General features: G+C 42.0%; 1 protein-coding gene across 1 annotated transcript; it reads left to right on the top strand.

The window, feature by feature from the left end:
• The first annotated feature begins 10459 nt into the window (after positions 1 to 10459).
• On the top strand, positions 10460 to 13404 carry LOC129831529 (ATP-sensitive inward rectifier potassium channel 1-like). The gene has a single exon (XM_055894893.1). It carries the CDS (start codon positions 10460 to 10462, stop codon positions 11558 to 11560), a length of 1101 nt encoding a protein of 366 aa, XP_055750868.1. The 3' UTR covers positions 11561 to 13404.
• The last annotated feature ends 12131 nt before the right edge of the window (positions 13405 to 25535 follow it).

The following is a 25535-nucleotide window of genomic DNA, read 5'->3' as shown; positions in this document are numbered from 1 at the left end:
TTGTAAGCCATCTCTTGTAAAAGTGTTGTCTATACAAATGTTCATGTTGTCTGCTGGGAGGTCCTGTCATGCTCAGAGGGAAAAAAACACGCCAGTCGGTGTTTGGTCTCTGGAAGTGGAACAGTGTTGGATTGGCACCAATGTCTGATAGTAATACCTCATCAAGCTGACCAGCCCTGTGGTTCTCAGGGAGGCCTGGCGGGGTTAGAAGGATCAGTACGTCCACTTTGTAGGCTCATTCTGACCCCAATCAGCCTCGTGTTGTGGTAGGGGAGTGAAGGTAGGGGAGTGAAGTGCTGACAGAGAAAAATAACACCGGCTGAAAGAAAATGTTCAGCAGTGGGATAAGGTGGTCATACAATGTTTCTATTATTTCACAACAACCAGAAATGGAAGCTTAAATGTAAAGGACTGTACCTGTAATTGTAAATAAAACGGGAACTAACTATGGTGCGGTGTTATCTACAACAGCAGACGTGGCGAAACTAAACCAGACAGGGGGGACAATAGAAAGAGCTTGCAGCGGGCTTTAACTTAATGTTCTCTCTTACAAATGGTGCTCTTTCCACCTCTTAGTGCCACATAACATTCTACAGATGTAGGATCTTAATTTGAGCCTGTTTGCTACAGCAGGAAAATAATCCTACAGCAACAGGAAATGTGAATTGTTTTGTGGATTATAATTATTAATGGATTTTTTTTTAGGGGTAGATACATTTTTTTGTAAGGGAAAATCAAGTCAGACAGTGGGAATCACAAACTTCAGAAGGCTTTTTAAACCTAAAAAACGACAGGTTTTCCTGCAGCAGGGTGATCAAATTAAGATCCTACATCTGTAAGAAATTACATTGGCACTCATACCATAACACACGCCACTGCACCCCTTACAGAACAGAACAGGATGAGAAAGGCCGCTCGAGAAAATAATAGATTTTCATCTTTTCATAGGCTCAGATTTAATTTAGGCCTTTTCTTTCACTTCAGTGTAATTACTTTCTTCAAGCTAGACGGCTGCTTAATTGTCATGAAGTCTTTGGAGGGGAGGACGTGCAAGGGGAGGACATGAGCTAGGTAATCCAAGACAAGGGAGGAAGAGACGCGCACGCACACACCCACACCTTCATGTGACGCTGAGAGTCTATACCTGCTCTTGTTAGATGCCAGCATGGTAACCTGCAGCCACAGCGTGTTTGAGGAAAGCCTGCAAGCCACATCAAGGTCTAACTGGAACAGTACCATTGACATGTACAGCCTCACTGTAACGGCTATCGTCATATTCTTCCTCCTCGGACGAGGAGAGGCGAGACGGATCGGACCAATACGCAGAGTGGTTAGGGTTCATAATGATTTATTATAACGAAACTGAAACTGACTTACAAAACAAATAAACGAAGTGCATAAACCGATACAGTACCGTGTGGTGCAACAAACACAGACACGGAAACAAGCACCCACAAAACACACGGGAAACCCCGGCTGCCTTAGTATGATTCTCAATCAGGGACAACGATTGACAGCTGCCTCTGATTGAGAATCATGCCAGGCCGAACACAAAATCCCAACATAGAAAATCACACATAGACAAACCCACACAACTCACGCCCTGACCAACTAAATAAATACAAGACAAAAGAAAACAGGTCAGGAACGTGACCTAACCCCCCCCTTAAGGTGCGAACTCCGGGGCGCACCAGCATAAACTCTAGGGGAGGGTCTGGGTGGGCGTCTGTTCACGGTGGCGGCTCTGGCGCTGGTCGTGGTCCCCACCCCACCATAGTCAATCCCCTCTTCCGTAGCCTCCTCCAAATTAACCCCACTAGATTAAGGGGCAGCACCGGACTAAGGGGCAGCACCGGACTGAGGGGCAACACCGGACTGAGGGACAACACCGGACTGAGGGGCAACACCGGACTGAGGGGCAACACCGGACTGAGGGACGGATCCTGGCTGGCTGGCTCTGGCGGATCCTGGCTGGCTGGCTGGCTCTGGCGGATCCTGGCTGGCTGGCTCTGGCGGATCCTGGCTGGCTGGCTCTGGCGGATCCTGGCTGGCTGGCTCTGGCGGATCCTGGCTGGCTGGCTCTGGCGGGTCCTGGCTGGCTGGCTCTGGCTGGTCCTGGCTGGACGGCTCTGGCTGGTCCTGGCTGGATGGCTCTGGCTGGTCCTGGCTGGACGGCTCTGGCTGCTCATGGCTGGACGGCTCTGGCTGCTCATGGCTGGATGACTCTGGCTGCTCATGGCTAGATGACTCTGGTTGCTCATGGCTGGCTGGCTGCTCTGGCTGCTCATGGCCGGCTGGCTCTGGCTGCTCATGGCCGGCTGGCTCTGGCAGCTCCTGGCCGGCTGGCGGCCCTGGCAGATCCTGGCTGGCTGGCTCTGGCTGGTCCTGGCTGGCTGGCTCTGGCTGGTCCTGGCTGGACGGCTCTGGCTGGTCCTAGCTGGACGGCTCTGGCTGGTCCTGGCTGGACGGCTCTGGCTGGTCCTGGCTAGACAGCTCTGGCTGGTCCTGTCTGGCGGAAGGCTCTGGCTGCTCCTGTCTGGCGGACGGCTCTGACGGCTCGGGACAGACGGGCAGCTCTGACGGCTCGGGACAGACGGACAGCTCTGACGGCTCGGGACAGACGGACAGCTCTGACGGCTCGGGACAGACGGACAGCTCTGACGTTGCTGTGCAGGCAGGCAGCTCAGACAGCGCTGGGCAGGCAGACAGTTCAGACAGCGCTGGGCAGGCAGACAGTTCAGACAGCGCTGGGCAGGCAGACAGTTCAGACAGCGGCTGCGCTGGAGAGGAGGAAGGCTCTGATAGCGCTGGACAGGTGGGAGCAACTGGAGAGAGAAGACGGAGAGACAGCCTGGTGCGGGGGGCTGCCATCGGAGGACTGGTACGTGGAGATGGCACCGGAAAAACCGGACCGTGAAGGAGGACACGCGCACGCGTTTCTGTAACGGTCGTCATAGTCGTTCTCCTCCTCAGACGAGGAGGAGCATGGATCGGACCAATACGCAGAGTGGTTAGGGTTTATAATGATTTATTATAACGAAACTGAAACTGACTTAGAAAACAAATAAACAAAGTGCATAAACCGATACAGTACCGTGTGGTGCAACAAACACAGACACGGAAACAAACACCCACAAAACACACGTGAAACCCCGGCTGCCTTAGTATGATTCTCAATCAGGGACAACGATTGACAGCTGCCTCTGATTGAGAATCATACCAGGCCGAACACAAAATCCCAACATAGAAAATCACACATAGACAAACCCACCCAACTCACGCCCTGACCAACTAAATAAATACAAGACAAAAGAAAACAGGTCAGGAACATGACACTCACCCACCTCATCCACACAAAGATATCACAACAGTATGCCCCTGTCCTACAATCATATTGATAAAAGCTTGCTTCTCTGAATGTTTACATGTTTCTCATCTGTCAGCTAAAGGTGAGCACCGATGCATACAGACAATGAGGCAGCTACATGCCAAACAAATCATATTGAAGGATTATTTGTGTGATCAAAAGCAGCCAATCATTTTTGAGTACGACCCAATTGTACATGTCAGACATTTGAGAGCGTAGCAGCCTACCATTCTGCCAGAGACTCTGCGGGGCAGACGGATGTTTGAGGAATATGAATGTCCCTCAATATGATGACTCTGCAGAAAGCTTCCCTGTAGAAAAATGGACCCCTTGCTGAAAACCATCATGTGAGACAACAGATTTTTTAAATCATAAATTAAAAGAAAATAATTTCATATTAAGAATCCTAAATTATCATCCAACTGGAATTAATTGCAAGTCTTTGTGGACTTCCTCTGACCTGATTTTCCGACTAAAACTTCTAAACATTCCATGAAAAAGAGCTGGAAATCTAATTGATTGAGTGATATTGCAAAATGGGACAGCCGAGTGTTAAATCGTGTAGCCATTGGACTCTGGAGCAGTGGAAACGCGTTCTCTGGAGTGATGAATCACGCTTCACCATCTGGCAGTCCGACAGATTAATCTGGGTTTGGCGGATGCCAGGAGAACGCTCCCTGCCAGTGTCACGTTCCTGACCTGTTTTCTGTTGTTTTGTATGTGTGTGATGGTCAGGGCGTGAGTTTTGGGTGGGCAGTCTATGTTTTCCGTTTCTATGTTGGTTTTGGGTTGCCTGGTATGGCTCTTAATTAGAGGCAGGTGTTTTGCGTTTTCCTCTAATTGAGAGTCATATTAAGGTAGGAGGTTCTCACTGTTTGTTTGTGGGTGATTGTCACTGTGTCTGTGTTTGTTGCACCACACGGTACTGTCTCGTCTCGTTCGTTCGGTCGTTCCTGTTTATGTGTTCCTCGTTTCATGTAAGTTCATAGTTTAGGTCTGTCTAGTTCGTTTTGTTGTTTTGTAAAATTATTCAAGTGTTCTTCGTGTGTTTAGTTTCGTCTTGTTAAATAAAGTTCATTATGTATTCACAACCCGCTGCGCCTTGGTCAACTCACTCACCGAAAGAGAGCCGTTACAGCCAGAATGCATACTGCCAACTGTAAAGTTTGGTGGAGGAGGAATAATGGTCTGGGGCTGTTTTTCATGGTTTGGGCTAGGCCCCTTAGTTCCAGCGAAGGGAAATGTACAGCATACAATGACATTCTAGATGATTCTGTGCTTCCAACTTTGTGGCAACAGTTTGGGGAAGGCCCTTTCCTGTTTCAGCATGACAAGGCCCCAGTGCACAAAGCGAGGTCCATACAGAAATGGTTTGTCGAGATCAGGGTGGAAGAATTTGACTGGCCTGCATAGAGCCCTGACCTCAACCCCATCGAACACCTTTGGGATGAATTGAAACACTGACTGCGAGTCAGGCCTAATCGCCCAACATCAGTGCCCGACCTCACTAATGCTCTTGTGGTCCCCGCAGCAATGTTCCAACATATAGTGGAAAGCCTTTCCAGAAGAGTGGAGGCTGTTATAGCAGCAAAGGGGGGACCAACTCCCTATTAATGCCCATGATTATGGAACGAGATGTTCGACGAGCATGTGTCCACATACTTTTGGTCATGTATTAACCTTATATCAAGATAATGCTGACTCATACATGCTTATAACAGGTAATAAAGCATTATAGCTTATACAGTTTCAGGAGTAATGCTGGGAAAGGTACTTTCTTATGTACTGGAGCCTCAGAGTGGAATGAGTTGCCTCTGCCCATAAAAACAATTTCCTCTCTGGGCAGCTTTAAAAATAAAGTACCAAACTGTTTGATGTCTTCTGTGCCCAAGTGAATGTACCCTACGATGTAACTGCAGTGATGAGATAGACGTTCTTCTTCTTTGTTTTTATGTTTTATTATTTCAAGGTCATACTGTGTGCAACTGTGTTTGATCTTGTCTTAAGAGGACCACAATGTAAATAAGTCCCAGAGTTTATTGTGTGTTATCCTCAATGATTTTACTAATGTGCATGTATGGCTTTTTCAAGTTTTAGTTGTGCTTGTTTTTTTAAATGGACGATTTAATAAACAAAACTAAAAAAATACCTGGTTGTCCCTAGTTACCCCAGCCACAAAGTCATAAACATCACCTATTTCTTTAATTTCTCTTAATTTCTCTTAAGAAAATGTGATTTTGAACCTAAACCTAACCTTAACCTCACCGCTAACCTTATGCCTAACCCTAACCAGAAATGATGACCAAAAAGCTAATATTAGTTTTAATTCAATTTTACGATTTTTATGATATAGCCAATTTTGACTTTTTGGCTGTGGTAACTAGTGGAAACCATTATACCTAGGAAGATTAAGTAATAATTTTTGTCAGCCATGATCCCTTCTTGTGTCTCAACAGACATGTAGACTTGGAAGATAAAAACGCCACTTTGTCCTTGAAACAATACGAGGTGAAAGACAACACAAACAGCAATTCACACCACGTCTACTCCCTACCCCACGCATTCACACATATCCTCCACGATCATGAATAAAGATAATACCAGTTTTACCCAAGAGAGCTATCTGCTATCTGATCTAGGACATGGTCTCATTCTTTCATCTCCTTTCTCTGTGTCAGTCTAACCTATGCATGTTGCTAGGCTTACTTTTCATTCACAATGGGGATGAGCTCACCAGGCCTTAGAAATATTACAGTAATCTGTGAATAAAAAAAGGAGAAAGTGCAAGTCACAGCACTTCGGGAGCTGTGAGCTACAGGAAGATCAGGGGAATTGGGACTGTGCGACTGTGCATCATAAATGGAGCATCACTGTTTGACTCAGGTTGACAATTCAATAGCAGATACAACTCAAATCCTATGTCACACGTCTTATCAGAAAATCTGTCCCTCGATTCAAGATCTTTATTTTCCCCATTGTGTGTGATTGTGTATGTGTGTGTACAGTAAACAGTGGCACACAGCTTCCTATTGATCTAAACATTGAGAGCGCTGCCCCAGACACGGGTGGTGTAGCAGGGGGTAGTCAGGCTGGACGTGGGAACCAGCGCCGTGTGGGCTAAACACATGCACACTCAATAGCCCTGCTGGAGGGCTGTACGGGTAGCCTACTTCATGTTTGTGTGTGTGTAAACATCACCTGAAGTGATTCCAATCCCATCAGTACAAGGCTTTATAAAAGCACACACAGCTGTAGCACTGAGACACCACAGTTCAGAGGGCACACCATCAGAGACTGGCTGAGAGAGAGAGACAGAGACAAAGGTGATCCAGGGTGCAACACAGTTTCCACACTCACAGGAAAACTCAGTTTGAGTGAGGAGCTCATTTTCTGTAGTTGGACCATTATCATCCAGTGAGTACTTGGTATTCTCTTGTTATAACAACAGTGTAATAATAATATCTATCATGTTTAAATGCACCCACTTTGAGCCTAGGGTGAGCTTGTCGTGTTAGAGCTACTCTCTCCTACAAATATGTGATGCATATATCTTTAAATCGGCATTCCGCTAATATTCTTCTTCCTTCCAAGAAGCGCTGCTTCCCAAAACACTATGAGTGAAAGTGGCATGTCTGCCAGTAAGCATATTGTATGTAGTATGACTGATCTGACTCCACTCCTAACTTTGTGTGCAGGTATATGTATAGGTTAGTTTGTCGTCTTGTAAATTGTTGAGGATCTTAACATTAAAAGGAAATGGTCTTGGGAAAATACATATATTTTTATTGTTATTGTTATTTAAGATATTTACAGTAGCCACAGTCTTTCTCACAAAAGGTAAAATAATTGGCGAACTTTCTGACCTCTCATTGTAGAAGCAAAGTATAAAACATGTGTTTACATTTATCAGTGTAAATATTGAGTGAAGTATCTAATTGGCTCAAACATTAACATCTGAATAAGTGTAGTCATAACATTGCAATTAATCAAAAACTGATGATTACAAGGGTGGAAATGGTCCCTATTACCTTGGCATTGGTTGCAGAACAGTGTGTAATACGCCTAAATAAATTATTATAAGATTTCCTTGAGGAAATCATTCCCTGTTGAAGAGTTATTACTGACAATGACAACTGAACCACACAATACTAATAAAAGCATCACTATTCAAAAGAGTAATATTGAAAAGCATCAGCCAAGCATCGTATCAAAGTAAACCTAAAATGAGCTCAGCATTCATTACATCACGTTATAGTAACAATGGGGAATAAATAATGATTAGTGGTAAAAGGCTTTGTGTGACCCAAACAAGAAAAGCTTCACAACAAAGCATGGTGTGTGATTATCGGGTTTTTGTTTGTGAAATACAATACAGGATGTTTCAAAGCTTTGAGCGTAGAAACAAACGCACAAGCTTACGGCACTGGACATTTTGTACACAACACTCCCTAACAAGCGCACCACCACCCAAATCAGTATTTGGCCTAACTTGGCAGCAGGACAGGACCGATTTATTCAGAAAACTCCTATGCCTTTCATATTGCCAGGGGTTATCCATCAAATACTTCTGTGCTATACCCTACCAGTGATTGCTATGAAAGTGCCAGTTTATATGCAGCTACAATTGAAGTTGGAATTTTACATGCACCTTAGCCAAATACATTTAAACTCAGTTTTTCACAATTCCTGGCATTTAATCCAAGTAAAAATTCCCTGTCTTAGGTCAGTTAGGATCACCACTTTATTTTAAGAATGTGAAATATCAGAATAATAGTAGAGAGAATGATTTATTTCAGCTTTTATTTCTTTCATCACATTCCCAGTGGGTCAGAAGTTTACATACACTCAATTAGTATTTGGTAGCATTGTCTTAATTGTTTTTAAACTTGGGTCAAACATTTCAGGTAGCCTTCCTCAAGCTTCCCACAATAAGTTAGGTGAATTTTGGCCTATTTCTCCTGACAGAGCTGGTGTAACTGAGACAGGTTTGTAGGCCTCCTTGCTCGCACACACTTTTTCAGTTCTGCCCACACATTTTCTATAGGACTGTGGTCAGGGCTTTGTGATGGCCACTCCAATACCTTGACTTTGTTGTCCTTAAGCCATTTTGCCACAACTTTGGAAGTATGCTTGGGGTCATTGTTGATTTGGAAGACCCATTTGCGACCAAGCTTTAACTTCCTGACGGATGTCTTGAGATGTTGCTTCAATATATCCACATAATTTTCCTGCCTCATGATGCAATCTATTTTGTGAAGTGCACCAGTCCCTGCAGCAAAGCACCCCCACAACATGATGCTGCCACACCGTGCTTCACGGTTGGGATGTTGTTTTTCGGCTTGCAAGCCTCCCCCTTGCAAGCCTCCAAACATAACGATGGTTATTATGGCCAAACAGTTCTATTTTTGTTTCATCAGACCAGAGGACATTTCTCCAAAAAGTATGATCTTTGTCCCCATGTGCAGTTGCAAACCGTAGTCTGGCTTTTTCATGGCGGTTTTGGAGCAGTGGCTTCTTCCTTGCTGAGCGGCCTTTCAGTTTATGTCGATATAGGACTCGTTTTACTATGGATATAGATACTTTTGTACCTGTTTCCTCCAGCATCTTCACAAGGTCCTTTGCTGTTGTTCTGGGATTGATTTGCACTTTTCGCACCAAAGTACATTCATCTCTAGGAGACAGAACGCGTCTCCTTCCTGAGCGGTATGACGGCTGAGTGGTCCCATGGTGTTTATACTTGCGTACTATTGTTTGTACAGATGAGTGTGGTACCTTCCGGCGTTTGGAAATTGCTCCCAAGGATGAACCAGAATTGTGGAGGTCTACAATTTTTTTCTGAGGTCTTGGCTGATTAATTTGGATTTTCCTATGATGTCAAGCGAAGAGGCACTGAGTTTGATACATCCACAGGTACACCTCCAATGGACTTGAATCATGTCACTTAGCCTCTTAGCTTCTAAAGCCATGACATCATTTTCTGGAATTTTCCAAGCTTTTTAAAGGAACAGTCAACTTAGTGTACTTAAACTTCTGACCCACTGGAATTGTGATACAGTGAATTATAAGTGAAATAATCTGTCTGTAAACAATTGTTGGAAAAGTTACTTTTGTCATGCACAAGGTAGATATCCTAACTGACTTGCCAAAACTATAGTTTGTTAACAGGAAATTTGTGGAGTGGTTGAAAACCAATTTTTTATGACTCCAACAAGTGTATGTAAACTTCCGACTTCAACAGTATATGGTTGTAGTAGGCTAGATGATAATGGTTTTAGGGAGGTTATGGGGATCTGACTGATTTGGGCCAGTGGAGTGACATATTTCAACAATAACTTTCTTTCTGTAATGACTTGGGGTCTTAACTATTCCATGTGCCCAGGATTACAGGATTTAAGTGTGGATTAAAATGTGCAAGTGATGCATAGCAACTGCTAGTAACTAGAGCAACACTTTACAGTTAGATAAGAATGAGGGTTGGGGCTTGTGAAATCATTTCATTGATCATAGACTGGCTGAGGCGTTTGTGCTTCTAAGCTGTTTCAAATAATGATATTTTGATGACAATTAAGGTCAGTGGGACTATTACCTTGTGTTTTACCTAATTAGTTTAATAACGATGTGTGAATTTAAGAATTAAAGAAGGCAAAACATGAACTATTTCACAAGTCTGAATCCAAGAGTGAATGTTACACAACTCCATTCTCTCTTACAGCCTCTTATAGACCGATGCTTAGTTTTTCATTATCGCATTAATGAAAGTTGTGAAGGGCAACTATTTCATCTGAAAAACAATGATATGGACATTATTAATCATTGAATTCTGGTTCATAATATTTGTTCCATTCAGTTCAAAGCGTCCAAGAGCCTTGAACAACTGGCATAGAGGGAGGGATCGGTTACAGGGTGGGATGCAGGTTAATCTTGGAAGATTAAACATATTAATGAAAACCCCCAGTATTCTGTATTAATAGTATTCAGTCTGTATATATCTAACAGTTCTTGGATGACAAGGATATTTTATTTATTTTTCTGGGTGTGTACTAAATTTAAATGAACACATTGTCCTCTCTAACAGACGACAGGAGCTAGAAAATGGTGTTTGGTATCCAGAAGCTCATCCAGGACCACCTGGTGGAGAGAAGAATCCGCAGAACTCGGCTGGTGACCAAAGATGGCCGCTGCAACATTGAATTTGGCAACGTGAAATACGGCAACCACTTTGCTTTCCTTGTGGACTTCTGGACAACCTTCGTGGAGTTCCGCTGGCGCTTTGTCCTCTTCTTCTTCATCACCTCCTTCACCCTGAGCTGGTTCATCTTCAGCCTGCTGTGGTTCTGGATTGCCTGGAACAACGGGGATCTGAAGTGGCAGAACCCCTCAAACGACCACACCCCCTGTGTGTGGAACGTCGTCGGTCTCACTACAGCCTTCCTCTTCTCCCTAGAGACCCAGACCACCATCGGGTATGGTGTACGCGTCATTACCCCTCACTGTCCTGGTGCTGTAGCCCTCATCATTATCCAGACTCTCATAGGGGCCCTCATACACTGCTTCATATGTGGAGTCATCGTCTCCAAGATATCCCTCCCTAAGAAAAGAGCCAAGACCATCGCATTCAGTGAGATGGCTGTCATCTGTCCTAAGAAGGACTTCCTTTGCCTCATAATAAGAGTGGCCAACTTACGCAAGACCCTGATGATCGGGAGCCAAATCTACGGCAAGCTGTTGAGGACAACCGTCAAACCCGATGGGGAGACAATCATCATGGACCAGGTGAACATTGAGTTCATGATGGACGCTGGGAAGGACAACCTCTTCTTTGTGTGCCCTCTCACACTCTACCATGTGATTGACAAGGCTAGCCCTTTCTTTGACATGGCAGAGGACACCTTCCATAAACAGGAGTTTGAGCTGGTGGTCTTTCTGGACGGCACAGCCGAGACCACCAGCTCAGCCTGCCAGGTCAGGACTTCCTTCATCCCTCAGGAGATCATGTGGGGTTACAACTTCCTGCCCATCATCTCCCGCAGCAAAGAGGGCAAGTACAGAGTGGACTTCTCCAACTTCTCCAAGGTTGAGGCGGTGACCACTGCACACTGTGCCTACTGCTTCCACAACATAGTAGGACACCACCTCCCCTCCATTAATGGAATTGACAACGGTGGATTTGGAGTGATTGGTATCCTAGAATAACTTATACGATGTGAACTTTTGGATGCAAAATGTATAATACGTACAGTTGAAGTTGGAATTTTACATACACTTAGGTTGGAGTCATGTAAAATTGTTTTTCAAACACTCCACAAATGTCTTGTTAACAAACTATAGTTTTGGTAAGTCGGTTAGAACATTTACTTTGTGCATGACACAAGTAATCTTTCCAACAATTGTTTACAGACAGATTATTTCACTTATAATTCACTGTATCACAATTCCAGTGGGTCAGAAGTGTACATACACTAAGTTGACTGTGCCTTTAAACAGCTCGGAAAATTCCAGAAAATTATGTCATGGCTTTAAAAGCTTCTGATAGGCTAATAGATATCATTTGAGTCAAGTGGAGGTGTACCTGTGGATGTCTTTCAAGGCCTACCTTCAAACTCAGTGCCTCTTTTCTTGACATCATGGGAAAATCAAAATTAATCAGCCAAGACCTCAGAAAAAAATTGTAGACCTCCACAAGTCTGGTTCATCCTTGGGAGCAATTTCCAAACGCCTGAAGGTACCACGCTCATCTGTACAAACAATAGTACGCAAGTATAAACACCATGGGACCACTCTGCCGTCATACCGCTCAGGAAGGAGAGGTGTTGTGTCTCTTAGAGATGAACGTACTTTGGTGCGAAAAGTGCAAATCAATCCCAGAACAACAGCAAAGGACCTTGTGAAGATGCTGGAGGAAACAGGTACAAAAGTATCTATATCCACAGGAAAACGAGTCCTATGTCGACATAAACTGAAAGGCCGCTCAGGCAAGGAAGAAGCCACTGCTCAAAAACCGCCATGAAAAAGCCAGACTACGGTTTGCAACTGCACATGGGGACAAAGATCATACTTTTTGGAGAAATGTCCTCTGGTCTGATGGAACAAAAATATAACTGTTTGGCCATAATAACCACCGTTATGTTTGGAGGATAAAGGGTGAGGCTTGCAAGCCGAAGAACAACATCCCAACCGTGAAGCACGGTGTGGCAGCATCATGGTGTGGGGGTGCTTTGCTGCAGGAGGGACTGGTGCACTTCATAAAATAGATGGCATCATGAGGGAGGAAAATTATGTGGACATATTGAAGCAACATCTCAAGACATCAGTCATGAAGTTAAAGCTTGGGTCTTCCAAATGGACAATGACCCCAAGCATACTTCCAAAGTTGTGGCAAAATGGCTTAAGGACAACAAAGTCAAGGTATTGGAGTGGCCATCACAAGCCCTGACCACAATCCTATAGAAAATGTGTGGGCAGAACTGAAAAAGCGTGTGCGAGCAAGGAGGTCTACAAACCTGACTCAGTTACACCAGCTCTGTCAGGAGGAATGGGCCAAAATTAACCCAACTTATTGTGGGAAGCTTGTGGAAGGCTACCCGAAACGTTTGACCCAAGTAAAAAAATAAATAAGACAATGCTACCAAATACTAATTGAGTGTACAGTATGTAAACTTCTGACCCACTGGGAATGTGATGAAAGAAATAAAAGCTGAAATAAATCTTTCTCTCTACTATTATTCTGACATTTCACATTCTTAAAATAAAGTGGTGATCCTAACTGACCTAAGACAGGGAATTAAACGTCAGGAATTATAAAAAAAACTGAGTTTAAATGTATTTAGCTAAGGTGTATGTAAACTTCCGACTTCAACTGTATATATACATACAGTAGGATCCGAAATTAAAGATACCGTTGTTAAGATGAGCAATATTGACTGTATAAAATAAGTAAAAAACTGTGCTCTATTGCATCCAACTTTTTGGGGGGAAAAAAACCCTATGCCAGCATATCATGCTCAAGGAAAGCACCTCGGGATAACAAGGGCAGTAACTAGAGGGGATTCCATTGTCTCTTTTCAACACAGTAAAATCGGTCAATCGGCCTTCTCTGTTATAGCTACAGTATACTGGAATGCAATGCCCATGGACTTGAGGAGTTGCACTGATTATTGTTTTACATTTTTTAAATTTAAAACAAGGCTCAAATCTTTCCAAACCTGTACACATGAGTTATCTGTGGTTCCTCGTACGTAAGACGACAATTGATGATAGTGTTGTTGTTGTTAGAATGATATATTATTGGATGTAATGTATTTGTATTTTGTATTGCTTTAGTGAGTATTTGTATAGTGGCTGTGTAAAGACCCTTACATGTCTAGGGACTACGGGGGCAAATTAGCTTTTGACTTAACCCAGCACATTTACATGGATGTTTCATTATTGTAATATTGATGTTTATTAATGTGCATTGTCCCCTATAAATAAATAAATACAAATAAATACATCTCCACAACTGCTCAGAGAAAGAGATTCAGTTTAACAAGTAATATATTTTTTCTCAATAAGTTACCAATAAGATTTTTATTTGGTCCCAATTCCTAGCACGCAATGACTACATGAAGCTTGTGACTCTACAGACTTGTTGGATGCATTTGCAGTTTGTTTTGGTGTGTTTTGGTGTGTTTTGGTGTATTAGCGAATATTTTGTGTAAATAATGTCTTGTGTCATTTTGGAGTGACGTTAATTGTAAATAACAATAGATTATGTTTCCAAACACTTCCCCTGTACATTGATGTGGATGCTACCATGATTATGGATAATCCTGAATGAATCATGAATAATGATGAGTGACAACTTTACAGAGGATCAAAGATCTTACCCCCAAGACTTGCTAACCTCTCTCCATTACCATCTTTGACCCTCTGACCCTCTCCTTCGTTCGAGAGACTTAAAAAGCTGCAATATTATATGCCTTGCGTGGCTGGATGACTCTCTGTACATAGAACTCCATGCACTCCATGGTTTCTCCATGCAGCGGCACAATGGGACAAATGTGGCCTAGAGTATGTCCAAAGGAGGAGGGCTGTTTCTCTTCATGAACGTTGCTTCCAGTGTGAAGGAAATCTCAAGCTTTTGCTCACCTAATATAGAATACCTCATAGTAAGCTGCAGACACTTTTATCTACCAAGAGAGTTCTCATCCGTAATCATCACGGCTGTATGCATCCCTTCACAAGCCTACACCCCTCTTACATTTCAGCTGGAGCTTGTGACTTTCTCTTCCTCCTTCGGGTTCGTAAGAGAGTGATAGCAAAAGACTTGAAAAGGAAAAGGTAACACAAAATATGGTACAGGTAGTAATGCATTAAGCTATGCATATTCATATATAGGAAGAACCGAATTTTGATAACATGACGATTCCCACCTTCCTTAACTTTCGGGACACTGTTCTGCTGGGGTCCACACAAATGAATGCTCTAACAAACTTCCTCCTGCATTTCCCCAGTCTTCCTTGTCAGGTAGAAGGTGGCCGCAGTCAATTAGATTTAGAGACACGCCCCCCTTTGTACTTTGCCACCGGCCACAAATACATTTGCACATAAATCATTCCATCTAACCCAATAATTACTACTGTTTGGCCACTTACATCGTTATAAACATACTAAAATAGTGCTCAAGTCAATTAGTCAGTTTCCATTTCCCTCATTTGGAACAATGATCATTCACATTTCACACGACCTAGAAACCTTATTGACTTTCACAGGGAAGAGAGAGAACACATGTTATAACAGTTTCACACCAACCTTATTCAGATTGAGATTGGGGCAAGGACCACAAAGCCCCTACTGTCATCATCCCAATTATGGATAGCCCACGCTACAATCTAGTGGATTTTCTGATAACCTCCCTAGACTCAATGGATTCCCACAAATACTTAATTAGTTTCAAAAACCACCTGCAGGATAAGCAGTGCACCCTCCCTTCACGTTGTGCTCTCCTCACAGTTTAGGGGCAGCTGTCTCTCCTTCTCACCTTTCCGAATCATAATTAGACCTATTGGTAAATTATCCAACCCAAATGTAGAATTACAGTACCTAGTGCTTCACGTTGAGTCTATCATTTGAATGTAAGACCCTAAATTTAGCACACACCGACGCTGGCAGAATGTTAATTTACACACGGGAGATAAATATACAGCATGTACAACTAACGTTGATATACTGTATGTTCATCTTATTCCCAGCATTAACTTTTCTCAGCACGGCCCCCCGTTGATCCACGTCCTACACTTTTGCGAGTTGCATGTTAATGACAGATTGGTATCGCAATGCATTTTAAATCTAAATTACCCTAAATTTCACAGTGTGCAGACCCCCACAATCAACCTGATACCCCAAATGACCAATTTTGAAGAAGCCTAAATCCATTATGGGCACAGTTGACTCCCCGTCACTCATTCTTCTGGCGTAACTTGTTTGGGATAGGGGGCAGCATTTTCATGTTTGGATGAAAAGCATGCCCAGAGTAAACTCCCTGCTACTCAGTCCAAGCTGCTAATATATGCATATTATTAGTAGATTTGGATAGGAAACACTCTGAAGTTTCTAAAACTGTTTGAATGATGTCTGTGAGTAAAACAGAACTCATATGGCAGGCAAAAACCTGAGAAAAATTCAACCAGGAAGTGGGAAATCTGAGGTTTGTAGTTTCTCAACTCTTGGCCTATCGAATACACAGTGTCTATGGGGTCAGCATCTAAATATCATGAAATCACAAGTCCAAGACACCAGATGAAAGATACACATCTTGTGAATCCAGCCATCATTTCTGATTTTTAAAATGTTTTACAGGGAAAACACAAGATGTATTTCTATTAGCTAACCACGATAGCAAAAGACCCAACTTTTTTTTTTCACCATTTTTTTACTGCATAGGCAGCTATCACAAATTCGACCAAATAAAAATAAAAATAGTCACTAACCAAGAAACAACTTCATCAGATGACAGTCCTATAACAAGATTTATTGTATAGCATATGTTTTGTTAGAAAAATGTGCATATTTCAGGTATAAATCATAGTTTTACATTGCAGCCACCATCACAAGTCTCACCAAAGCAGCTAGAATAACTACAGAAACCAACATGAAATACCTAAATACTCATCATAAAACATTTATGAAAAATACACGGTGTACAGCAAATTCAATACAAACATCTTGTGAATCCAGCCAATATTTCAGATTTTTTAAGTGTTTTACAGCGAAAACACAATATAGCATTATATTAGCTTACTACAATAGCCAACCACACAACAGCATTGATTCAAGCCAACAGTAGCGATAACGAATAAACCAGCAAAAGATATAAATTTTTTCACTAACCTTCTCAAACTTCTTCAGATGACAGTCCTATAACATCATATTACACAATACATGTATGGTTTGTTCAAAAATGTGCATATTTAGCGGCACAAATCGTGGTTATACAATATGAATAGTAGCCAAAATGCAAACAAAACGTCGGGAGAAATCTTGGGAGAGGCTCCTAATCTAATCAATAACTAATCATAAACTTGACAAAAAAATACAGGTTGGACAGCAAATGAAAAATACATTAGTTCTTAATGCAACCGCTGTGTTAGATTTTTAAAATTAACGTTACTACGACATACAGCGTGCGTTAAATCGAGACCGCACCGAAATAAATGGCGGAATAATAGTTTAACATTTTTCAACAGAAATACAAATTAACATCATAAATAGTTCTTACTATTTGATGAGCTTCCATCAGAATCTTGTGCAAGTTGTCCTTTGTCCAGAATAATCGTTGCTCGGTTGTAGATTGTCGTCTTCAACTTTGGAATTAGCAGCAAACATTAGCCATGTGGCGAAGACGTGTCCAACTCACCATAACGCAGCACAAATAAAATACCGAAAATCGCAATATACTGATATAAACTGATATAACTCGGTTTAACCTGTTGAGGCTAGGGGGTGCTGTTGTCACTATTTATGGAAATCGTGTAATTTTTGAAACGGCTTCCTACAAAATTCTTGATCGTACAATATGCATATTATTATTATTATTGGATAGAAAACAGTCTATAGTTTCTATAGCCGTTGAAATTTTGTCTCTGAGTGGAACAGAACTCATTCTACAGCAATTTCCCTGACATGGAGTCAGATTTCACACATTTTGGCCCCTGTTCTGGAGTCAGTTTAAAGGCCACTGTTATTGCTATGAGTATACGGACACTGCTTACGTCTTCCCCTGGATGCCTTTACGTGATGACGATTTGAATGGTGTGGATTGCGCAATCACAGCCACTATAAATGAAAAACACGTGTAGGTAGGCACTCCTTTCCTGCTGCGTCGGACGCACGGTGGGCACCGACCCGTTCTTTTTCCAAGCATTATTGGAGCCAGTAATATTTCTCAGGTCATGTTTCTACTCGTTATAGGAGTTAAAAACATCATAAGGTAGTTAATTTAAACCGTTTTATAGCAATTTATACCCGTTTAGTGCGATTTTGGGACATTTATTTCTGAGACACTGTGAATCTCTGGGCACGCTTCCAGTTCATGCCGAACGCAATGGGCATTTCTACATGGCAAGAGGACAGCTTTCGACCAAAAGACGATTAGACCCAAGAAAGGATTCTTTGACCAAGATTCTGATGGAAGAACAGCTCAAAGTAGGAACAATTTATTATGATAAATCGTGTTTCTGTCGAAAAATGTTAATGGCTTAGGACGCCATCTTGTTTGACGTAGCTTCGCTTGGCGCAAACTGTATTGAAAAGTAAGGATAATTTAAAAAATGTAATTCCGCGATTGTATTAAGAATTAAATTGTCTATCAATCGCTGTCCACCCTGTATTTTTTAGTCACGTTTATGAGTATTTATGTATACGACTAGATCACTGTCTAATGTGGCGCAGGACATTTTCTGACCAGCTGGGCTACTTTTCTCATTGTCTAACCATGATTTTGGTGGCTAAATATGCACATTTTCGAACAAACTGTATATGTATGTTGTAATGTGATGTTACAGGAGTGTCATCTGAAGAATTCTGAGAAGGTTAGTGAAAAAATTAATATATTTTGGCGATGTTTACGTTATCGCTCTCTTTGGCTAGAATCAATGCTGGTGTAATGTTTGCACATGTGCTGTGCTAATATAACGATTTATTGTGTTTTCGCTATAAGTCTGAAATATTGTCTGTATTCACAGGATCTGTGTCTTTCGATTAGAGTATGCTGTGTATTTTTACGAAATGTTTGATGATTAGTAGTTAGGTAAACACGTTGCTCATTGTATTTATTCTAGTCCATTTGTGACGGTGGGTGCAATTGTAAACTATGACATCTACCTGAAATATGCACATTTTTCTAACAAAACCTATCCTATACCATAAATATGTTATCAGACTGTCATCTGATGAGCTTTTTTCTTGGTTAGTGGCTATCAATATCTTAGTTTAGCCGAATTGGTGATAGCTACTGGTGTTGGTGGACAAAGAAAAGATGGTGGATTATGCTAATGTATTTAGCTAATAGATTTACATCTTTACATATTGTGTCTTCCCTGTAAAACATTTTAAAAATCGGACATGTTGGCTGGATTCACAAGATCTGTGTCTTTCATTAGCTGTATTGGACTTTAATGTGTGAAAGTTAAATATTTAAAAAATATATTTTTTTTGAATTTCGCGGCTCTGCCTTTTCAGTGGGGGTGGGGGGGGTGCGGCACCCCAGTCCTAGACAGGTTAAAATAACTACATTATGATGTTTTTAACACCTATATCGAATAAAATCAGAGCCGGATATATCTAACGCCTATAACGAGAGCTTTTCAGAATGCAATCCTGAGGTCTGTCTTGCGCCCTGACGAACGTTGAAAGACTGCACACCCGGTTCCAAGAGCTTTTGTACGGCCTCAGATCTACCTAGACACCCCATTCCAATTCTCACTGCTTACTGACATCTAGGGGAAGGCGTATGCAGTGCATGTCGACCCATAGATTACATGCAAATTAATAAACTGACCCTGGAACAGAGTGCCCGATTTCAGATTTATCACTTCCTGACAGGAAATTTGCTGCAAAATGAGTTCTGTTTTACTCACAGATATAATTCAAACGGTTTTAGAAACTAGAGAGTGTTTTCTATCCAATAGTAATAATAATATGCATATTGTACGAGCAAGAATTGAGTACGAGGCAGTTTAATTTGGGAACAAATTTTTACAAAGTGGAAATGGCGCCCCCCTATTGAGAAAAGGTTTTAAGAACAAGTGTATCTTTAATTCTATGTAAAACATGTATCTTTCTTCAAAGTTTATGATGAGTATTTCTGTTATTTGACATGGCTCTCTGCAATTTCTCCGGATATTTTGGAGGCATTTCTGAACATGGCGCCAATGTAAACTGAGATTTGCGGATATAAATAGGCACATTATCGAACAAAACATACATGTATTGTGTAACATGATGTCCTATGAGTGTCATCTGATGAAGATCATCAAAGGTTAGTGATTCATTTTATCTCTATTTCTGCTTTTTGTGACTCCTATCTTTGGCTGGGGAAATGGCTGTGTTTTTCTGTGGCTATGTACTGACCTAACATAATCGTTTGGTGTGCTTTCACCGAAAAGCCTATTTGAAATCAGACATGTCGGCTGGATTCACAACATGTGTAGCTTTAATTTGGTATCTTTCATGTGTGATTTAATGAAAGTTTGATTTTTATAGTATTTTATTTGAATTTGGCGCGCTGCATTTTCTCTGGCTTTCGGCCAAGTGAGACAGTAGCGTCCCACCTAAACTCCGATTTTTGGATATAAATATGAACTTTACCGATCCAAACATAACATGAAGTCCTATGAGTGTCATCTGATGAAGATCATCAAAGGTTAGTGATTCGTTTTAACTTCTATTTCTGCTTTTTGTTACTCCTCTCTTTGTCTGGAAAAATTGCTGTTTTTCTGTGGCTATGTACTGAGCTAACATAATCGCAAGGTGTGCTTTCGCCGTAAATCGTTTTTGAAATCAGACACTTTGGCTGGATTAACGAGAAGTTTATCTTTAAAATGGTGTACAATACTTGTATGTTTGAGGAATTTTAATTTTGAGATTTCTGTTGTTTTGAATTTGGCGCCCTACAATTTCACTGGCTGTTGATTAGGTGGGACGCTACCGTCCTACATATCCCAGAGAAGTTAAGCATATCCCAGTTTAGGTCACCTAACAGAATGAACTCTGAAGCTTGATGGTGGGCGATCAATTCACATATGGTGTCCAGGGCACAGCTGGGAGCGGAGGGGGGTCAATAACAGGCGGCAACAGTGAGAGACTTATTTCTGGAGAGATTAATTTAAAAAAAATTGACTTTCGAACTGTTTGGGCATAGACATGGAAAGTATGACATAACTTTGCAGACTATCTCTGCAGTAGATTGCAACGCCTCCCATTTTGGCAGTTCTATCTTGACAGATCATTTTGTAATTGGGTATGGAAATCTCAGAATCTTTGGTGGCCTTCCTAAGCCAGGATTCAGACACGGCAAGGACATCAGGGTTGGCAGAGTGTGCTAAAGCAGTGAGTTAAACACACTTAGGGAGGAGGCTTTTGATGTTAACATGCATGAAACCAAGGCTTTTTCGATCACAGAAGTCAACAAATGAGGGTGCCTGGGGACACGCAGGGCCTGGGTTTACCTCCACATCACCCGAGGAACAGAGGAGGAGTAGGATGAGTAGGATGAGGATATGGCTAAAAGCTATCAAAACTGGTCGTCTAGAGCGTTGGGGACAAAGAATAAAAGGAGCAGATTTCTGGGCGTGGTAGAATAGATCAGGGCATAATGTGCAGACAAGGGTATGGTGGGGTGCGGGTACAGCGGAGATAGGCCCAGGCACTGAGTGATGATAAGAGTGGTTGCATCTCTGGACATGCTGGTTATACTGGGTGAGGTCACCGCATGTGTAGGATGCGGGACAAAGGAGGTATCAGAGGTATGATGAGTGGAACTAGGGGTTCCATTGTAAACTAAAACAATGATAACTAACCTAAACAACATTATACAAGGCATATTGACATTTGAGAGAGACATAAAGCGAGGCATAAAGCAATCACAGGTGTTGATTGGGAGAGCTAGCTAAGACAACAACGGGTAAGACAACAACAGCTAATCATCTAAGACAAAAACAACAGGTAAAATGGCAATGAATGGACAGAGAGGGTCGGTTATCTACACATAGGGCCTGAGTTCGGGGCTGGGGCCGACAGATAAACAAAAATAAACAGAATGGAGTACCTTGATTAATGTACAGTCCAGCAGGCATCAGCTATGTAGCCAAGTGATCATAGGGGCCAGGGGACAGCAATAGATGGAAAAGGGAAGCCGCAGAGTAGTCGCTACTACGCTAGAATGCGGGCGACACAGCGTTTAAAGTTAGCAGCCCGTGGCTAGTAGAAGCGTCTGCTCCGATGTCCGACAGAGGCCGGATGAAAGCACAGCAGATGGAGTATTCGTCGGCAGACCAGTCGTGGTGGTGCGGCGGGGCGCCGTGTCAACAAAGGGTCCAAGCCAGATGGCGAAAGAGGTATTGTAGTTGTGGTAATTTAGTTTGCTAGCCGGGAGATGCGCCTGGCTCATGGCTAACTGGTGCTAGCTTCGGGGCAGGGGCTTTAGTCACTATAGCCACTCGATAGCAGTGGTGATCCGGTGCCAAGTTCCAGAGCTTACGGCAACGATCCGGTGGAGTAGTGGATTCTAGCCATGTTTGGGTGGAGTCCGGGTGAACAACTGAGTAGGCCGGGGGGTGGGCCTGGCCTGGCTCAGGGCTAGCTTTGGTACTGGGTCACTCGGTGGCAGCTAGCTAGCTGTGAAGATCAGGAGTAATGGTCCAGGGTTTACGGCAGGAGTCAGGCGTTGTAGTAGAGAAACAGTCCGATACTGGTAGGCTGGCAAGTATTATCCAGGCTAAAAAAGAAAGGGCTGGTATCTGTGCAGAAGGTAAAGGCCGCTAGCAGTGGCTAACAATGACTAAATGGCGAGTAGCTAATTAGCTGGTTAGCTTTGATGGCTAGGTGGTTCTGGCTATAATGTCTAAAAAAATAAAAAAATAAAAAAAATAATTGCGGTTCCGTATCACATCGGGTGAGGCAGGTTACCGGAAGATATAATTGATTTAAAATGGAAAAGGGATTGAAAATAAAATTGAAATATATACAAAAAAAAGGATGAAAAATACAAAAGTAGACGAGAGGACGAACAAAACACGTCTGCACTGCTACACCATTTTGGAATGCTTTTCCAACAGTATTGAAGGAGTTCCCACATATGCTGGCTGCTTTTCCTTCACTCTTTGGTCCAACTCATCCCAAACCCTCTCAATTGGGTTGAGGTTGGGTGATTGTGGAGGCCAGGTCATCTGATGCATCACTCTCCTTGGTCAAAAACCCTTACACAGCCTGGAGGTGTTTTTTGGGTCATTGTCCTGTTGAAAAACAAATGATAGTCCCACTAAGCGCAAACCAGATGGGATGGCATATTGCTGCAGAATGCTGTGGTAGCAAAGCTAGTTAAGTGTGTCTTGAATTCTAAATAAATCACAGACAGTGTCACCAGCAAAGCACCCCCACACTATCACACCTCCTCATCCATGCTTCACGGTGGGAACCACACATGCAGAGATCATCCGTTCACCTACTCTTCGTCTCACAAAGACACAGTGTTTGGAAGAAAAAAATCGCAAATTTGGACTCATCAGACAAAAGGACAGCTTCCCACCGGTCTAATGTCCAGTGCTCGTGTTTCTTGGCCCAAGCAAGTCTCTTATTATTATTTGTGTCCTTTAGTAGTGGTCTCTTTGCAGCAATTTGTCTCCTCTGAACAGTTGATGTTGAGATGTGTCTGTTACTTGAACTCCGTGAAGCATTTATTTTGTCTGCAATTTGAGGTGCAGTTAACTCTAATGAATTCATCCTCTGCAACTGAGGTAACTCTGGGTCTTCCTTTCCTGTGGCGGTCCTCATGAGAGCCAGTTTCATCATAGCGCTTGATGGTTTTTGCGACTGCGCTTGAAGAAACGTTAAAAGTTCTTGAGATTTTCCAGATTGACTGACCTTCATATCTTAAAGTAATGAGGGACTGTTGTTTCTTTTTTCTTATTTGAACTATTCTTGATACAATATGGACTTGGTATTTTACCAAATAGGGCTATGTTCTATATACCACCCTTACCTTGTCACAACACAACGGATTGGCTCAAACGCAATAAGAAGAAAACAAATTGGACTTAACTTTTAACAAGGCACACCTGTTAATTGAAATGCATTCCAAATGACTACCTCATGAAGTTGGTTGAGAGAATGCCAACAGTGTATAAAGCTGTTATCAAGGCAAAGTGTGGCTAAATATACAATTTATTTTGATTTGTTTAACACTTTTTTGGTTACTACATGATGATACATATGTGTTATTTCATAGTTTTGATGTCTTTACTATTATTCTACAATGTAGAAAATAGTAAAATAAAGAAAAACCATGGAATTAGTAGGTGTGTCCAAACCTTTGACTGGTGCTGTATAAATATATAAAAAGTGATTTTTGTGTATGTTTATATGAAATTACCTACAGTAGTTAAGAGGGGAATATCTTCTTTCTAATGATGTTAACTTTATTTCTCAACTCCTAATATTGAGCTCATTACACTCACTGGAGTCTCTGACGTAGGCTTTGAAAAAGCATCCGCGAGTACGGGTCTTGGAAATAATGAAAAACTATCGACCAAATCTATTCACTTTAAAATGTTAATTACTTCTCCCTGACATTATCATTCACTTGGTGATAAGACAAGACGTGAAAAAAAAGACTCCTGTTCTAGGCTGATTTACACAGTGAATTGCTTCGTCAATTGCATTGGCCTGTACTAGCCACATGGTGGCGACAGTGAAGTGTTTTTGCTCGTGGTGATGTGCATGACTGCAATTGTCGATTTTAAAGGTGGTATGGGATGGATGTGATAGATGTGGCCTTCTCTGTTTAATGGCATACAATAAATGTTTTATCATTCACAGAATATTTCACAGCTGTTTAAAATCCATGCAAATAATCAAGGCTTTCAATGGACATCACATTAAAAAAATTATAGCCTGATGAGCCCTGCGTTGCTTGACCGACTGACATGATACATCGATAAATGAGTATGACAGTATAGGATAGGAAAGTGTTTCTCTCCTCTCTCTCTCTCTCTCTCTCTCTCTCTCTCTCTCTCTCTCTCTCTCTCTCTCTCTCTCTCTCTCTCTCTCTCTCTCTCTCTCTCTCTCTCTCTCTCTCTCTCTCTCACACACACACATGCACGCTTTGTCATTTTGTTTGACTCAATTGTACGTAGGCTGATGGGGTACACTGAATACATTACTGTAAATAACCCAGTTATCATAAACACACATTTGACATCCTCTATGATAACAAGAGGACAAAGGTCTCTCCTCCCATCCATGTACCTCTCAAGTTGAGAAGAAATCACAACATACTTTTCTGAAGCTCTTACATAACACCCCAGTAAGCCCAGTAGTCATCCGATATTGTTAGCACAGGTACTGGGACTTGGGTCGATGGGTGTTGTCATTATACAGTATATAAGAAACATCAGAGAAACCAATAAAGTATTTCCTGTTACAATCTCTTCTCCACAGGAAATGTATTTTCTCATCAAATAATTTTGTATAACACTGAAATTATAAAAATGAATGAAATTGGGTTAAACTTTGGATAAAATTGCTAGTAATGATGATTAAGTATTGATTGAAACAGGGTGACACATTAACTAGATGTCTTATAGTGATGGAGATAAAAGGAAAAATATAAAAATTATGGATTTCATGATGCTGTAACTTTGCCTAGTAGCTAAAGATCAGTATCTGTCACGTTCGTCATACGAAGGAGACCAAGGTGCAGCGTGATTATAATACATCTTCCTTTTAATAAAGAAAGAACACTTAAACAAACTAACAAAATAACAAAATGACCGTGAAGCTAATAATAACGAGTGCAGACATGCAACATCACATAGACAAAAGCACACATACCACCCTCGTCACACCCTGACCTAACCAAAATACTAAAGAAAACAAAGATAACTAAGGTCAGGGCGTGACAGTATCCTACTTT

Source organism: Salvelinus fontinalis, chromosome 33 (genome assembly GCF_029448725.1).
Source record: "Salvelinus fontinalis isolate EN_2023a chromosome 33, ASM2944872v1, whole genome shotgun sequence".
Classification (NCBI taxonomy): Eukaryota; Metazoa; Chordata; class Actinopteri; order Salmoniformes; family Salmonidae; genus Salvelinus; species Salvelinus fontinalis.
This window is presented reverse-complemented; position numbering and strand designations above follow the sequence as displayed.